General features: G+C 31.9%; 6 protein-coding genes across 7 annotated transcripts; 3 read left to right on the top strand and 3 right to left on the bottom strand.

Moving 5' to 3' along the window:
• Positions 1-278: 278 nt before the first annotated feature.
• LOC117242090 (small G protein signaling modulator 3 homolog) lies at positions 279-4772 on the top strand. 2 transcript variants are annotated; one of them, XM_033508469.1, is made up of 14 exons: positions 279-548; positions 750-931; positions 1034-1132; positions 1211-1374; positions 1574-1784; positions 1880-2010; positions 2082-2315; positions 2374-2468; positions 2557-2702; positions 2834-2931; positions 3006-3185; positions 3293-3714; positions 3790-3950; positions 4043-4772. In XM_033508469.1, exons 1-14 carry the CDS (start codon positions 501-503, stop codon positions 4233-4235), a joined length of 2364 nt encoding a protein of 787 aa, XP_033364360.1. In that variant the 5' UTR covers positions 279-500; the 3' UTR covers positions 4236-4772. The 2 variants fall into 2 exon arrangements, with proteins under 2 accessions (XP_033364360.1, XP_033364359.1); XM_033508468.1 differs by having other exon boundaries at positions 476-544.
• Positions 4767-7235, bottom strand: LOC117242091 (glycerate kinase-like). Its single transcript, XM_033508470.1, has 2 exons — positions 7040-7235; positions 4767-6964 (listed from the first exon to the last, which is right to left on the bottom strand). The coding sequence occupies exons 1-2, from the start codon at positions 7078-7080 to the stop codon at positions 4825-4827; spliced, it is 2181 nt and encodes a 726-aa protein (XP_033364361.1). The 5' UTR covers positions 7081-7235; the 3' UTR covers positions 4767-4824.
• A 105-nt stretch (positions 7236-7340) lies between these two features.
• Positions 7341-8089, bottom strand: LOC117242092 (histone H4). The gene has a single exon (XM_033508471.1). The coding sequence runs from the start codon at positions 8014-8016 to the stop codon at positions 7705-7707; it is 312 nt and encodes a 103-aa protein (XP_033364362.1). The 5' UTR covers positions 8017-8089; the 3' UTR covers positions 7341-7704.
• A 3436-nt stretch (positions 8090-11525) lies between these two features.
• Positions 11526-13310, bottom strand: LOC117242138 (histone-lysine N-methyltransferase SETMAR-like). The gene is made up of 2 exons (XM_033508564.1): positions 12206-13310; positions 11526-12098 (listed from the first exon to the last, which is right to left on the bottom strand). Exon 1 carries the CDS (start codon positions 13234-13236, stop codon positions 12211-12213), a length of 1026 nt encoding a protein of 341 aa, XP_033364455.1. The 5' UTR covers positions 13237-13310; the 3' UTR covers positions 11526-12098; positions 12206-12210.
• Positions 13311-14882: 1572 nt separating this feature from the next.
• LOC117242131 (histone H2B-like) lies at positions 14883-15809 on the top strand. Its single transcript, XM_033508556.1, has one exon. The coding sequence runs from the start codon at positions 14956-14958 to the stop codon at positions 15325-15327; it is 372 nt and encodes a 123-aa protein (XP_033364447.1). The 5' UTR covers positions 14883-14955; the 3' UTR covers positions 15328-15809.
• Positions 15810-16182: 373 nt separating this feature from the next.
• Positions 16183-17756, top strand: LOC117242132 (small ubiquitin-related modifier 3). The gene is made up of 3 exons (XM_033508557.1): positions 16183-16421; positions 16489-16614; positions 16804-17756. Exons 1-3 carry the CDS (start codon positions 16404-16406, stop codon positions 16936-16938), a joined length of 279 nt encoding a protein of 92 aa, XP_033364448.1. The 5' UTR covers positions 16183-16403; the 3' UTR covers positions 16939-17756.
• Positions 17757-18589: the final 833 nt, after the last annotated feature.

Here is an 18589-nt window from a genome sequence, read left to right as displayed (position 1 = left end):
TACGAATAAATATTTTTTAATACGTGTTACCTTTTCTTTATCAATTTGGAACATACTTTTTAATATCCGTCGGATAATAATACATTATGTATATATAACGTATAATATTTGTAAAGGATTACTGAAAATGTATAATAAGATAATATAATTGTAAATCAACCATTCAGCAATTATTATATAAGTTCTCCACAAAAATTGTTTTAAACGTAACAGACGATAAATGTACTATCTGTAAGTCATTGCGCAGATTTAAATATTTATATTGGTGTGTTATCGGTTTAATTATCAGTAGGTTCGTTAGATGGCGACATAAATATAATAGCAGAATAATAGTGTCAATACCGTGAACGTCGTGTATAGATTAATATTTTTTAAATACGAGGAATATAATGATATCATTAAAATAAAATAATGTAAAATAATAAATAAACAAATATATAAAAAACAATAAATAAATATCTAAAAGTTCTACAAAATGGATATTGCTAAATCGTTATTTAATGTTCGTGATCATGAAGGTTATGTTGGAAAGGATGACCATAACGTTAGTATTTTTATCTATTTGATTTTAATGAATTTTTCATTCGATTATTTTATTTATAAGTAAAGGAGCATTAAAAGTTTGGTATTTGTGAAAATAAAGAGCTTTTGTAAAGTAATATTTAGTTTACCATAAATTAGCAAGTACCGGATTACACATCTGTTAGCATATTGTGCATTTGAAATTACACAATATCTTTACTCTTTAGAAAAAATTGGAAACTGCTGCTTCTGAAGATGAATTTGAAGTAGAAGTTTCAGGATTATGTGGCGAAATTTTATCTCCTGCACCAGGAGGTCCATTTTCTGCCTTAACGCCATCCATGTGGCCCCAAGATATTTTAGCTAAATTAAATCAACCTGATGATCCCAATTCGCAACCTGAATATAGGTGCTTATAACAAATTTTTTAGTATAAAATACTATTATAACATATGATAATTTAATACATTATAATTAATTTTCTTATGTTTACAAATATAATCTATGCTAGGTTTGATGAATTTGGATTTCGTGTAGAAGAAGAAGATGGCCCAGAACAAAGTTCAAAAAAGTTGTTAGGTATCCCATTTGTTGAAGATCCCCAACATAGGTATGAAGAAATCAAATGAATAATAGTTATCAAATTAATAAAATTAATAAAGCTAACTTTAAATACTTCTATATTTAGACTACAATGGGTTGCTCTGTTGGAATTCAGCCATAATAAAGAAGTAGCTGAATTTTCTTGGCAAAATATGGATAGAAGGTTGCCACGTACAGATAAATTGCGAGATATGGTTCATCGTGGTATACCTCATTCTCTGAGACCTCAAATTTGGATGAGAATGTCAGGTAAGGAACATCAGGTTCTTGAATCGTTTGCGTCCAATTATCTGGTCTGATTCCTAATTATGTTTTGAGGTCCCGAACAATACAAGAGTAATAAGATTTCACCCATTCCTGTCCAAATTTCTCATCGCAACAACTTCCCCCATCCCTAATATTTTATAATATACAGATACAAAATAAATTACTTTATTCAATGTTGCAGGAGCACTTCAGAAAAAATGTTCTTCTGAGATAATGTATAAAGATATAGTAAAAGCATCGAGTAATGACGCATTGGTAACTAATAAACAGATTGAAAAGGATCTTTTACGCATTATGCCTGCTAATGCATGCTTTAGCCACCTTCATAGCACAGGAATACCACGTTTAAGACGTGTTATGCGTGCTCTTGCTTGGCTATATCCTGATATTGGGTAATGATACTTTTATGGAATAATATTGTATGTAATATTAAATAATATTGTAATATCCTTATTTATTTATTGTATAATCTATTTATTTTGCAAAGATATTGCCAAGGTACAGGAACAATAGCAGCTTCTCTTTTGTTATTATTAGAAGAAGAAGATGCTTTTTGGATGATGGCTACAATAGTGGAAGATTTATTGCCAGCATCTTACTATTCTTCAACGTTATTAGGTAATATACTACTAACATGTAATAAATTATGTAGAAACATAATGGATTTTAATTTTAAAAATATTTCACAGGTATTCAAGCTGATCAAAGAGTACTTCGTACATTAGTAGCTAATTATCTCCCTGATATCGACCATGTTTTAGTTCAACATGATATAGAATTAAGTTTAATATCTTTACATTGGTTCCTGACTTTATTTGCATCTGTTGTACATAAGAAAATATTGCTCCGTATATGGGACATGTTTCTTTTTGATGGATCTATAGTTTTGTTTCAAGTTACACTTGGAATGTTAAAAATTAAAGGTATATAATATTTATAGTAAATATATTCACAAGTGTAAAATTCTAAATACCTTTTTAGAACATGAATTAAAGGAATTAGAAAACTCTGCGCAAATATTTAATGCTCTTTCGGATATACCCGGAGATATCGACGATGTTGATCTATTATTTAAAGTAAGTTCACATTTTCCAAATCTTATTAAAATTTGTTATACAGGTAATGAGCCAATTTCTATAACCGAAAGTTATCATCTTTTCTTAGACGTCTTTAGAAGTAAGTGGATCATTAACAGACGTTTTGGTTGAAACTCACAGACGTAGACACCTGGCATATTTAATGGCAGATCAAGGTGGCTTAGTGGGTAATCCCGATGCTGTACCAAATTTACCAAAACAACATCTCAATAGGTATAATAAATTTAAAATTATATCGTTCGAAATGTTTTCATTAAGTTTTTAATTAAATATTTATTTGTAATTAAATTTCTGATATAAACATCCTATTTCTAACTGTTATAATGGTCTGTATTTTCTTGAAGGCGTCAAATGAAAAAAAATAAATCAATGTTTCAAACGTTCTTGTTTGGAAGTTATGACACTGAAGATGATGCAAAGTCAAAAAATATTCGACAGACAGGTATATTGATGCCATGAATAAAACAAACGTGACGTTTTAAAGAAATTGAAAATCACACGTTCTAAATATTTTAGAAATATTGGTTGATTTAAGAGAAGCTGTTTTGCAAGTTGCTAGACATTTTATAAATGTCGACCCTAAATTAAACAATATTGTGCTTATAGCAGATTATAGCATGGAGAGTCACGCAAAAGATCATGATAATTATGTTAATGTTTCACGCACTAGAAAAAGGAGAGCTAAGGCGTTATTAGGTATGTCATTAACATATATTTAAGTTATGAAAATATTCCTAATTATACGTAATATTAATATACAATAAGATCATTTCTCTTTCAATTTCTATGATCACATTATACAGATTTTGAAAGACATGATGATGATGAATTAGGTTTTCGAAAAAATGATATAATTACAATCATAAGTCAAAAAGATGAACATTGTTGGGTGGGAGAACTTAATGGATTAAGAGGATGGTTTCCTGCAAAATTTGTAGAATTATTAGATGAAAGAAGTAAACAATATACGTGTGCTGGAGATGATGCAGTTAGCGAAGCTGTTACTGATTTAGTCAGGGGAACTTTGTGCCCCGCTATTAAGGCAGTATTAGAACATGGAATGCGTAGACCATCATTCTTAGGTGGTCCATGTCATCCATGGCTTTTTATCGAAGAAGCTTCAAATAGAGAAGTGGAAAAGGACTTTAATTCAGTTTACAGTAGATTAGTATTATGTAAGACATATAGACTGGATGAAGATGGTAAAGTTCTCACGCCTGAAGAGGTAGTACTATTTATATCTTTACAATAGATTATTTGATCAAAATTTATAACCTAACCCTAACCAATTTTATTTCAGTTATTATACCGATGCGTTCAGTCAGTAAATTTAACCCACGATAATGCACATGCTCAAATGGATGTAAAATTAAGATCTCTTATTTGTCTTGGATTAAATGAACAAGTGTTACATTTATGGCTTGAAGTTTTATGTTCGTGTGTAGAAGTTGTACAAAAATGGTACTAGATATATATTGGACAAAATAATAATAGTTTATTACAATTCTATTATATTTTTTATTGCAATAATTTACGTATTATTAATTTTACAGGTATCAACCGTGGAGTTTTATCAATAGTCCTGGCTGGGTACAAATTAAATGTGAATTAAGAATATTAAGTCAATTTGCATTTAATTTAAATCCTGATTGGGAATTACCACCAAAAAAAGAACAATCACAACCTCTGAAAGATGGCGTGCGTGATATGCTAGTTAAACATCATTTGTTTAGTTGGGATCTTTAGCAAACAATACGAATTTTTGTACTAAATATCGTGTATGTTATATGCAACAATAATACAAGGTAATTGTGTAGTACAAATCACTTGCTATTATGTATGTAGAATGAGCATTGTATGTGCGAGCGTGTGCGTGCATGCGTACATATGTGCGAGCGCGCGCGCGCGCGCGCGCGTGTGTGTGTTAGATAAAAATTTATTTCTAAATTTTTATCTAAATATAAGTTATTTTATCCTCATTGTTTAGTGTAAACAGATGTTAATGAATCTCACTAATCAAATTTTTGATTGCGTTAATGACGATTAAAAGTGAATTGTATATACATTCATATATACGTATGTTACATGTGGTGGTTAATTCTATTTAACGAAAGAAGTTAAACGGATAAATCTATTGTGTATATCGCATTAAAATCAGCGTGATAAATATTACTATTTGTACTTTAAAAAGTTTTAATGATAATTTGCATGCATATATTATTTATTCATGTTTAAGTTCTAATGTATACAAATATCTTTAAAAAATAAAACTTTTCATTTAAATTTATAAGATTTTTAATATAGCGTAGAAAATTTCCCTGTTTTACAAAATATGTTACAGTGGTAAATCTTTATCTTCCAAAAGATTTTTAAGTGGGAATTTTCTGTCTTTACGACAACATGGATCAGTCAAATTAGCATCAATAATTTTTATATTAAGTTGGTCAATCTTTTCGTCGGCCACAGCCGATGGTCTAGACAAAAATTTATCCCAGTGAAAAGGTTCTCGTTTATACAAATTTTTATATTTTTCTATAGTTGAGGTATCAATATGTAAGTCGTGTACATCTAAAGTATTTTGGAAAAATTCTTTTCCAAAATCTATTTTACAGTCGCATTTACGTTTTTTTATGTAGATGAAATGTAAGTCCATAACATTCGTACCAGTAAAACCAGTTTTAAATAAATCTATACCTCTCTTAAATCGAGAATATAAATTGTATGAATCATTCTCATTTAAAGTATTTTCAGGTAACATACGCTCTACTTCCATTGTTTGAAGTATAAATGGGACTACATTATCCTCATCATTTTCATCTATTTCTTTATTAGGCCTAACTTCTTTTTCCATTGTTTTTATTATTTCTTTCTTTTTATTTGTTATAAACCCACTTAATTGTTGCGTTTTGCATAGATCTTTACGTTGCTGCTGTATGTTAAGTTGTTCTTGCTCTTCCAGTTTTTTCCTAAGAGCTTCTTTCTTTTCCTCCTCTTTAATTATTACTTTTGATGCTATAGACTTTACTCTTGCATATACATCATGTATCAGTGGGCCAATAGCAGGATAACCAAATGCACCTGCTGCATCAGTTGGACCATCTTGTCCATCTGTTCCTGCGCTCAACATTATTATTTCATATTCCGAAAATCGAGGATAACCTTTAATTTTTGCCAACCAGTCTAATGAAAAATGTAGCGCTAATTCTTGATTTCTACCACCTTTCCCTTTTCCTTTAACTACTACTGTTGGTTCACCACCTCCAATCAATACTATTCCTTCTTCACTCACATTATCAATTAAGTTATAAATTTCATCCACTTTAGCAGCAGATAAAGAAAGTACGGGTATATCTTTTACTTTTTCAAAAAATTCCTCTTTTTCTAAAGCTTTATCCAATGCAAGACATATCAAACTTGTTATATGAACATATGCTAAACTGACATCATGTACATTACCTACAACATCGGGCCTTAATATTATTGGAGTTAACTTGTGATGATATGCTTGCAAAGAAGCTGCTTCAATCGCCACTGTATTATTTCCCAAAATAATATTAGTTACATGCTTGAATTGTTTTTTCTTTCGAGTTAGCAATTTCTTATCTTTAAATTTTTCCTTAGATGTTAAAAGTTTTTTCACATCACCATCTACACGTTCAAATAAATTATATTTTTTCAATATAGCTATTACCTCTTTTGGACTCTTACTATTGTATACCGTCGGACCACTAGCAATTAACTCTATAGGATCATCTACAATATCAGATAATATTAAACTGATAATTGTAGCTGGATAGGCCATTCGAGCTAAACCACCACCTTTCACCATAGATAATTTACTTCTCACTATATTAAGCTCTTTTATATCAGCTCCAGCTGCTTGAAGCATTTTACAAACATATAATTTATCTTCACATTCAATTACTGGCCTTGGCATATAAAGCAATGCAGAACCACCACCGGATATCAATACAATTAAAGTATCATTTTCTGTAAGAGATTCGACTAAGTCTATAATTTCATGTGTTGTTTCTAGAGATCTATCATCCGGCTGATTATGTTCAGAACCTTCGTAATATTTTACTACGCCACTTCCTATTAAAGGAAAATATGATTTGTCTTCAGATTTCCACATCGAGTCTGTCGATGCAGAGGGAACACTAACTACACCTCTCTTCAAATAACTGCCAAGCATATGTTCAAGAACTACTGCCATACCCATGACAGCTTTGCCAAAACCAACTAAATAAACATTTTCTTTAAGTTCAAAACTTTGGTCTCCAACGTATAACATTCCATCTTTAAATTTAACTTTATTTAGCATAAGAGTTTTAGGTGAAACTGCATTAACACCAGCAAAATACATATCTTTTAATACAAATTTAGATTTCTTCAAAGCTTTTGGGTCTGTTGACATCTTTCTACGTGTTAATTTTACAATGCTTAATAGGTTAGATTGAGAAAAAGCTTGATTACTGAAACAGTGTCAAAAGATTATTGTGAATACACATAACAAAACACTTACATTAGACTATAATTAAAATACTTACCTGTACCGCGCTAATTTATGTAATATTCTTTCATAGCGCATCTCTAATCAACTAATATCACAAATATATTTGTACGGAATAAGATTTATCAGATAAGCTCTATAAAAATTACTTCATTTGTATTCGTAAATCTTTTCCAATACAATCTGCGCATATTAAATATACCCTTTTCTAAATATTTATTCTGAACAATATCTTTAATCGATATTGCATAAAAAGTATTGAAATGCACAGAGAAAATACGAAACATGCATAATTATATTATATTGACACTTAGAAATATTATAAATTGAAAACATTGTATGATATTGCGTTTTATTTTGATTCTGCATTGAACTATACATATACATGTATTACACATATTTAACGTTAGAGATATTACTACTACAATACAACTGCTACTAACACTACGATTATACAAATACAAAACTATAAAGCCAAATTGAAGTACATTTTACGTTCTTAAACAATATTAAATAATTTCAACAAATATTCAAACGTTCAACAAACATTTGATGCAAACGATAGTAAAAATTAAAAATTTCATCCTACTCATCATTAAATAGTAACAATGATAGTTTCCGAGAATCATTCATCCGCATATATTTTGTGGCTCTTATAAGAGCCGTTTTATATGTAGCTGAGTAGACGGAATCCGTAGAGATTTAACCACCGAATCCGTAGAGCGTTCTTCCTTGACGCTTCAGGGCGTAAACCACGTCCATTGCGGTTACAGTTTTCCTTTTTGCGTGTTCAGTATATGTGACAGCGTCACGAATTACGTTCTCAAGGAATACCTTCAGTACACCTCGGGTTTCTTCATAGATCAAACCAGAGATTCGTTTTACGCCACCACGTCTTGCTAGACGACGAATGGCAGGCTTCGTGATACCTTGGATATTATCACGAAGAACCTTCCTGTGTCTCTTCGCTCCTCCTTTTCCCAATCCCTTTCCTCCCTTTCCACGGCCGGTCATGATGAAAACTTTTCTTGAACACAAGAAACAGCTATCTCTGAGAGATATCCCAGAACTGTCGTTTAGCAGCAGAGGTCCGCAGTTATATATCAGGCGTCGTTTAAGTTCTCCCCACCATTACCTTACCAGCCAATCACAGAAAAGTCGGCTTCAAGTGGATCTCGCTGGAGTACAGCTGCCCGCTATAACGTATTGTGCAGTTGTAACGAACATCTGCTGAAAATCTGTCAGTCAGCACACAAAGAACACATCCTCTACTGCTGTATATAATACATGTAAAGAACACTTTTTTTTTTTATTTATTAAAATTTACAATCAATTCTCGCATTGAGAAGAGAACACTTTTGATGTAAATTAAATGATGTAAATACGTATATATTAACGCTTCGCTAACTGATCATTATATTGGAGATTTTATTTAGCTAGTTATCAAAAGGCAGTTCCTAAAAAGAAGGATGGTCATAAAATGCGAAATTTCTATTCCTTTAGACATTCAAAATTTTAGTAAGCATCATTCTATTAATACTAAATTATCATAAAAGTACAATCATTTATGATTACTGGAAATATAATGAAGAAGTTGTAAAAGATGTAAATGAAATTGACAATGCCCCGAAGAGCGACGACTAACTTAAAATAATTATAACTTCGAACTAAATGCATCAAATGCAAGAATTCGAACTCTATGTTATTAAGAAAATTCGATATTTATATAGTATGTAAAAATATATTATTCAAATTGTTAATTAATAGCAATAAAATGCGGCGAATTAAAGTAAAATATTGCGATACTAATATTCTACGAAATACATTTGTTATTAATGTTTGTTAGTTCTAAAATAAGATGAAATGTATTGAATACGAAAAATTATTGTTATATGTTGTTATTCTCTTTTTCAAATAATAGTTTTTCAATGAAATCATCGTTAACATCAAAGTATAGGATGTAGATATAATGTAAATACGGTTCAAGCGCGGCCGTACAGCTTGAAATGTACATATTATGCGCAGTGTATAGTGTAGTGCATTTGTAGTATAAAATAGAAAATATTTATTTATTTTTTTTATTTATCATTATTGTTATATTGCTGCTTGCGTTCTAAATCGCTCTAGTGCATATCTATCGTGCATATCTATCGTACCTTCGGGCTACAAGTTGTCATCTAGGAATTATATCTACTCAACAGTGTAACTTAAGTGTTGAAAATAAAACCTTATAATTCTGTGAATCACAGTGTTATACTAATTCAACCACCCCTCTTCTCCTAACGGAAATCAGGGGATCGATCAACTCGTGGTGTCGATTTCTATAATCGTAACGGGAATTTACGACTCCCGTTGACGTCCCTCCTCGTGAGTTCGTCTCCCCGCGATTGGTCGAAAATACACTATTATTAATTAACAATTTAAGCAATATGTCTTTACATACTATATAAATATTTACTTTTTTTTTACAAAACAAAGTTTGAATTCTTGCATTTCATGAATTCCAAATCACCGTCAACTTCATCTGCATTTTTTATAAGTTTCTTATCACATTGATCATAAATGATTCTGCTTTTACTTTAAGATAAGATACTTTAAGATTTTAAATTCGATTTAAAATAAATAGTACATAATTTTTATTATATAATGATATAACGTAGTGATAATATGTAAAGTAATGATGAAATAGTGTTTTGTTAATAATACGAACAATGTTCTTTGTTATAATGTTTAGCACCCTTTGGGACCTTTCGTGTACCAGATGAAACACACCTGTCTGTTCCATTTTACGTTGACAATGAAAAACATCCATTGTTATATCAGGCAATGAGCCTTACCAGGCAACTTTCCAGAGATTCAATCTATAGTATTTATATATATGTAATATCGTGATATAATGTGTTTACAAAGAGTGGACAATAGAGATGTTAATCAGACAGAAAAAGACGATTGTTGTTCAACCTGAACTATTCACGCCAAACGCACAGAAAACAGCGCAATCCACACTCTCTCGGCAACGCCACTCGCAACCTCTGTCTCCGCTCGACTCGCACTCTGCTTTTCGACTCGCACTCTCCTTTTCGACTAACGCTCTGGCCGTTGCCGCATTCCGTTGTCTTTTTCCTAGGTCCACCGCACACGTGTTCTGTAAGCGCTCGTGGCCAGGGTCACGTAGGTCTTTTCCACGAAACTATGCACTTGAAAAGACCGATGACACATTGATGGGCCCGACGGCGCCTCGGCTCTCGCGACATTGTTCATAGTTCGCCCGATATTTCTTAGGCCTTTCGTCCACGATACTACATATATAATATAATACTTGGTGATGAGATCTGGAACTCTTCGAATCTGTGTATATGTATCTTTTTTTTTTTTTTTTATTTATTTGTTGAAATTACAATCAATTCTCGCGTTGAGAATTTTCAGTAATTTTTCTGGCGTGGCGCAGTGACATGGCTGTTTATTTACAATAAGTTAATACTTATTATAGATAGGTATAATTTATAAGTATTATAAGTAAGTGCATATGCTTAATTTGGATAATTAAATGAATCTGACGTTTAGGTCTAGCGGGTAGTGCCTCTTCAGCCTGCGAGTCTGGTCCGTCGTATCGAGTAGTCCAGTGATTAGGGGGTTTCGGTGTTTGTTGATTCTTTTGCTGTATCTGTTGCTATCCCTTGGAGTTGGCCAGGGTCGTATTATAACGAAGATACGGCCTGATACAACGGGTATGAACACTACCGATTCGACCATCAACAGCGGCGATTAGGCCCTCGCGACACTAGTGATAGTGGTCTTAGGTTCGATAACGAATCCACGGTCAACGGGAGAATGGATATGCTTGCTCTAACTCAAACGTGTACTGATCGTAAGGCGCTATTCCCTTCCTCGATGAGGTCTCAGTCAGGAATGCCTCTTCGTCCCAACGACGCCACCGAGATAAACTCTGGTGGGGTGTCTAAGTACCCAAGATCCTCGGATCGACGTCGCTGTCGATTGGTCAATTTGGGACAGAAGCTGCCTGTCCGTTTGCAAAACATCTTAATTGCCGAAAAACCCAGGTTTTATAGCGGGTCCTTGGGCTACCGGGACTTGTGCTGTGTACGTGCCTCAATTTCAGGTATTACTTGTCCTAAGGAACCGTTAGAATGTTTTACTGTCCGATACCTCTATTGGTAGTTCCTTTAATGAGGGTCATAACACCGCTCCGCACCTTTGTTAGACGGAGCGGCCGTCCCGTTGACCGCGGCTACGTTGGGCGACAGGCTGTCGCCCCGAGCCAAAGCTCACCGTCACTAATCCCGGACGGTTACCATCGGATTGGATAACTGCGATTGTTTCATTACGGCTATAGTAGACTCTAGATTACAATGTTAGGAGGTTATCCTGAAGTTCCAGAGGGGCCCCGGCGTCCTTTCGTCTCCGACATATAGGATATCCTAAAATAATAGCTACGGAAAAATTTCCAAATATTTTGACTAATAAATTTGAAAATTTTCCATGAAATTTCTTATTTTAATCATTTTACAAAATTTAGTAACGCGACCGATGATTATCGTGGCAATTGTGTAAATCCGAAGGATTAAAAGGACAAAGCAAAATCCGAGAAGATCCTTCGTCTTGAAGATAATTTTTGGCCCTTAAAAGGGCCATTTATACCAAAGGGATATATTGTTGAATGTTTGACAAAACACCCCTTTGTCTGATAGCGACTCCAGATAGTGATTTGTTTAATTCCTCGTCATTATGGATGGCGAGTTGAACGTGTCTGGGTATAATTCTGGATTTTTTATTGTCTCGCTGCATTTCCAGTCAATTCCAGAACTTCAACAGCCAAATATTCCATAACTTTTTCTTTTTATTTATTAATATTTACAATCAATTCTCGCATTGAGAATTTTCAGTAATTCATATTCCATAACTGGAGTCAGGTAGACAGGAGCACCAGACTACACGCGTTTGGCGCAATTACCTTTCGTCAAAAGTCTATGGATACGACTAACGGGAAATGCGAGTTCCGCTTTGAACAAACGAAACGAATTTCCCTTCGCCTTTGTTTTCCCTCCTTTTTCACGACTGGACATTTTAGATTTATACTAAAATGAAGGCAAATGATTAAATAGAACAGTTATTAGGTTGTCTGGAAAGTTCTTTTCGTTTTTTAAATAGGACGTAAGTATAAAATATATTTCCTTCTGTGTACCTTTTTTAAATAATGTATGATCCTTTCTGTTCTACCACCTTTTGCCACCTCTCCGGTAGCCTCATAATACCATTTTTCCAAAATTCTCTTGGCTTACTTTTAAAATATTCTTCGAGGCCGTTTTTCACTTCGTTTACTGATTTGGATTTTCTATCGCGAAGAAAATCCTTTAGGGGGAGGAACAAATAATAGTGCGATGGTACAAGGTCTGGAGAATATGGAGGATGTGGTAAAACATCCCAATCAAACTCTAGAAGTTTCATTTGCACCGCTAAAGAAATGTGTGGCCTCGTGTTATCGTGGTGGAACACGAAGCCACGTTTGTTCATCATTTCAGGACGTTTTGTGATAATGGCTTCCTTAAGTTTTTCGAGTTGGGTGCAATATTTTTCACTGTTGATCGTTTGCCCTTCCGGAAGTAATTCGTAGTAGAGGATACCCTTCCAGTCCCACCAAATTGAAAGCAGCACCTTCTTCGGGTGAAGTCCAGGTCTTGCTACCGTTGGAGGACACTTATCTCGACTCGACCAGGATCGCTTGCGCGCAATGCTATCATAGAGAATCCAACTTTCATCTCCAGTAATTAACTTTTTTAAAAATGGCTCTGTTTTGTTGCGTTGAATTAGCAAATCGCATATCAAAATTCGATTCATGCGATTGCTCTCCGTCAGATGATGGGGGAGCCACACGTCGTAGCGATTAACGTACCCAAGCTTTGTTACATACTCATGAATCGTTGTTCGCGGAATGTTTAAAGCATCTTCTATCTCACGAAGGCTAGACTTTGGGTTTTCATCGAGATAGGCCTTGATAAGGTCAATATCAGTGGTGGATGGACGACCGCTGCGGTTTTCATCTTTCAGATTAAAATTTCCGGTTCTAAACCTCCTAAACCAAGTCCGAACTGTTTGAACAGTTATAGACCGATCACCATAAACGTCACAAATCTCCTTTGCAGTGTTTTTAGGCGTACTACATTTTTTAAAGCACTGATACATAATGTAGCGAAACCGCATCTTTTGATCTTCCATTTTTCATCACGCAAAAAACATTCGATACACTTTCTAACATCGAAAATTGTTCTCTTCCCTACGTCGTTACTCGAACAATGTAAACGAATACGCAGAGCAGTACAAGAACATCATTCATATAGGGTCTGTAGCAACAAAAGCTGACCAATCGCTGACGAGCAGCGTTCTCATTGGTTCGGAAATACAATAATTTTATAAGCTGTTATTTTATATTATTTTTATAAATGAATAATCTTGCAATTTGATAATATATTTGAAATTTAAAATTTCATTCTTAAATTGTGTTATGTTAATATATAATATATCATATATATATTAACATAACACAATTATATTTAATAATAATAATTATATTTTATATAATGTAATGATCTAACAAAAAGCATTTTTTATATTAATATATAATGCTTAAATATTGATTGATAGAAGAAAAATTTTATGTATTTTGTATTATATTTAATGAGATATATTTTGTTTAAATATCTCTCCATAAATTATAACTACAATTGCTTTTAGAATACTTATTGTATTGTTTCTTCGCCGTATTTTTCATTCTGAATATGTATATATTTATATATGTATTGAATAGAAGACGTACATGTATTCTTTTGTTTAGAAAAGGCAGTTTAAAATTTAGAACACGAAATATAAAAAATTGATTATGTGAAATAATCGTTACTCAATATTCTTTAATGTAGATTAATTATTTTGCAAAGAATCATACATATATTTGAAACAGAGAACAATTTAATTCTTAAGGATAACCATCTGCTTTTTTTTTTTTTTTATTTATTGATATTTACAATCAATTCTCGCATTGAGAATTTTCAGTAAATAACAATCTGCTATCTCCTAATTTGATCATAAATTACCTAAAAAGGTCTATATATATCTTTCTTTCTTTATTACAAGGTTCAATTCATACACCAAAAAGGAAGTAGTAAAAATTGATAATAGCAATATTACTTTAGTTACTGTATAAATTTTACTTTATAATAAGCACTTTAAATAAATTATATACTATTGTAATATATTAATCAATTATGCAATGCCAATAGTATAGAAAAGAAAAGAAATAATTTAAAAGATTGGCTAAAACCAAGAATAAATGTACCAAATTATTATTAATTTACTATCAACCTACTCTTTTACCTAGCCCATTATTCTTCCTTTCTACCTTATAAGCGTGAGTTTCGGAAATAATTTTTATTTATAAGTACTGAAGTTACAAACTATATGAAAATATTTTATTAATATATTCTATTGTTTCAGTTTATCAATATGTGTACATACATATATTAATTCTTTTGCGTTAAATTTTTAAAGCTACATATTATTTTCTCTTGCGTAACTTTCATTAGAAAATACATGATATTTGTTAGTTCAATTTTGTTACACACATCCATTATGTTCTTTAATATAAAAAAAGAAAACTATATAATTTTTACACTTTTAATTTGTAAAAAAGGCCTTAGAAATATGTTAGATATGTTACGCGTATAAAATCAATTGTATCGTGGAGAATGCAATGGTAGCAGCAGCGCGCCAATCAGATTGTAGAAAGGCGCTAGCAGTTCCAAGCTGAATTGTGATTGGTTCAACGTAGCCCCTATTCCAGTGTATAAAAGGAATGCGTCCTCACTGCGCTCAGTATTCTCTGAAAGAGTGAGTCGTACGGTTGTATTCATCTACGATAATTCGAAGATTTGAAGCATCATCATGCCGCCGAAAGTTAGTGGAAAAGCTGTGAAGAAAGCTGGTAAGGCTCAGAAGAATATTAGTAAAGCTGACAAGAAGAAGAAGAGGAGGAGGAAGGAAAGCTACGCTATTTACATTTACAAGGTGTTGAAACAAGTACACCCTGACACCGGTATATCCAGCAAAGCGATGAGCATCATGAACAGTTTCGTCAATGATGTCTTCGAACGCATTGCAGCAGAAGCATCAAGATTGGCGCATTACAACAAACGTTCTACAATTACATCTCGTGAAATTCAAACCGCTGTAAGACTTTTACTTCCCGGAGAATTAGCAAAACACGCAGTCAGTGAAGGCACCAAAGCAGTCACCAAGTACACCAGCTCAAAATAGACAGTCACAAACTGTTTAAGAAACAAAAACGGTCCTTTTCAGGACCAAAAAATTTTCAAACATGATGGAACATTTACTTACGTTCTGAACATAATGTGCAGTACGAAACTTTATATTTTGTTCATATACATATAGACGTACACTTTGCTTTAGATTATTTTACCATGAGATAAAATAGTAGTGAATATATTTTGTATATTTTGATTATTTTAAATTCAATACTATGCATGCATATGCAGGCTTCGAATTATGCAAATTTTGATACTGTGATAGCGCATTTTAGTAGCGTTATATATATACACACACACACACACACACAAGAAATTAAGGTAGAATGGTCTTGTTTATTGTAAGATTGATCTTTTGTTAATACAATGATTAATAATACAATTTTATGTAGAAAAACTTTCTATTTCTTAATTGCATAATTATTTGTAAAAGAGAAATCATTTGATGCTTGAATATACTTCAGTTTAATTGTATGACTTTCATTGATAAAATGAAATTACATTTTCGTACCTTTTATATTCTAATAATGGATATATAGATATGATTCATCATGATAGATTCATCATGAATCACGATAGTGATTGTTAGGTAATTGATTATTATAATAATATGAATGTATTAAATATAAGTAAATGCGGCTAAAATTTAACCTTAAAATGTAAACATTAAAGACAACCTTATTTAGACTTATTTCTTTAAAAGTTGAAAATTTTGCGCACTCTTTGATAAGTGTGAAGTTACGTATGATACTCATTTTGTTTTTCACCAGATCGCGACTGAGTAACGAAATTCCCTAAAAAGTTTATTAATCACGTATGCTAGGTTTTCAAAACGTGTGTATGCCAATAACTTTCTATGATAGTACGTATACTACTTGCGTGGTATGGAAACGTTGTGATTACAGCTACAAAGGTAGTAGCGGGATTATTGCGAGTGATTCATTTGTACTTACGTTTATTTATAAGAATTTTAAGTGGTCTAATATTTGATACGGTAGTTAAAAAAATTTCGTGGAAGTTTCTTTATTAATCAGTGACAAACTAACGTATTTGTGAAAAACTGTAAACATGTCTGACGAGAAGAAGGTAATATTTTCTAACCTTAAAATTGATGCAATGGTAAGTGATGATTCAAGAACATCCTTTGTTACAGGAAACTAAAGCAGAATCCGAGCACATAAATTTAAAAGTATTGGGACAAGATAGTGCAGTGGTTCAGTTTAAAATTAAGAAGCATACACCACTCAGGAAATTAATGAATGCCTACTGTGATCGCGTGGTAAGAGTCTGTATTTAATTTATTATTATAATTTGAAGTTACACCCTTGAATTATAAAATGGCGTGTATATAATTTATGTACCTTTGTATAGATAAATATCTATATTATATCTATATCTGTATCTAAATAATCTAAACAATTAGAAATCATTATATTTGTAGTAGTAAGAGTATTATATTTTTATATAGGGCTTGGCGATAGCAGCAGTAAGGTTTAGATTTGATGGAGAACCCATAAACGAATTAGATACACCAACAACCCTTGAGATGGAAGAAGGAGACACAATAGAAGTTTATCAGCAACAAACAGGAGGATTGTGTTGAGATTTAAGATTGTCCTTCGATAGTTTAAAAATGGACTTGATAAAAAATTTCTGTTCCAGTGCTTACTTCAGAAAAGAGGCGTGAATTATATTTCATTTTTCCTGATACAACAAAATGCTTCGTTTCATAATGTAATGTGAGGAAAACTGTCTACACATTTTGTATATTTTAAACTTAACATCTATTAGGTTGTAGCATAAATAAATTCGGTCAAATAAAGAAAAATATTGAGTTTAACCGAACTTACTTATGTCGCAACCCAATATGTATAGCTTGATCTACATGTTGGTTTTATCTGAAAAGTCACTTTTTTACACACATTTTATATTTCGTAAAATAATAACTTAAGATTACAATCATTTTTTGCATTGTATTATTACTTGAGATTTTTAATTATTCTGTTTCCTTTCTATTTATAAAAATTAGAAGAACTCTATTTTCTCATAATGCATCAGTTCAATATATATTAATTTGGCTGAAAGTATTGCAAAACAGGCTTACCGCTATGTTACTGTTAGTAATATATATTCTAAATGGAGGTACATTAGTTGCCTCTTCAGCATTTTGCACTATGTAGAAAAACATCTACATCATACAAACACATGTTATTTACAATACATAAGATTCTTTGTAAATGATTTTCATAAAAAAAAATTTACTAATGTAAAATCTCAAATTCTCTTAATAAATTTCATCTTTATAGGTGCATCTGTTTATTATAACGATGTACAGGTAGGACAATGGCGAAGAACGTTATTAGAAAAGTATTGTGTTAATATTTAATAATGTAACTATTTTTAACAAGTTCGTAAAAATTTCGTTTGTGTTTCACAATTCAACCCTAGTGTTAACATTACATTTTTACTTTCCATGAAAATAATATTACTTTGTATATGAACAAATAATAAATTGTGTCTTATCTTTTCTATAACAGCTTATTTTTCAGTCATATTCATTTTCTTTCGAGGCAAGTTATAGAATTCTTAAATTTGTCAACTTATATAAACCGGTATAATTTACTTCTACAAAAATAGGTTCTAAATATCTTTATATCAAAGAAAATGTCTTTATATCATTATTCAATAAATTTAAAGTAATTATTATCATAATGTTTATAGCATGTAGTGAAGTTGCGGTCAACAATTAAAAAATGTATCTATCAGTTTTTTACCAATATCGTTTTGTAGTTTGTCCAATACTAACATTGAAAGTACCTAGGATAATTATCACCACGGTTGTATATATAGGTCTAGAACGTGCGCCAAATATAAAAATACTAAATCTATGTGTACATATCTGATTTGGATCTTGTAATTTTGTTAAAACTTTTTGTTGGAAATAATAATACATATTTAATAACAGTTTATAATTAATATTCATTTAAACAACATTTTTCTATACTAGATGAAATATTGTATATGTATTTACTTTAAATAAACGGAGAAAAATTATGAAAAATAGTTTAGTTCAATCATTAATTAAGCTCAGTTTAAGTGGTTTAGTTTATATCCTTTATCTTCAATGCTTTCACCGAAGGATGGCGCCAAATACAAAATTCTAGATTCTCGATCGCAGTGTTCTATAGTGACCGATTTGTAAAGCACCACTTCCGACATTAAGAGCCTTACCCTCTCCATTGGTGTTTACAATC

This window comes from Bombus vosnesenskii, unplaced genomic scaffold, assembly GCF_011952255.1.
Source record: "Bombus vosnesenskii isolate JDL3184/JDL3185 unplaced genomic scaffold, Bvos_JDL3184-5_v1.1 scf7180000016263, whole genome shotgun sequence".
NCBI lineage: Eukaryota > Metazoa > Arthropoda > Insecta > Hymenoptera > Apidae > Bombus > Bombus vosnesenskii.
Note: the sequence above shows the minus strand (reverse complement) of the source record. Positions and strands in the feature narration are given on the sequence as shown.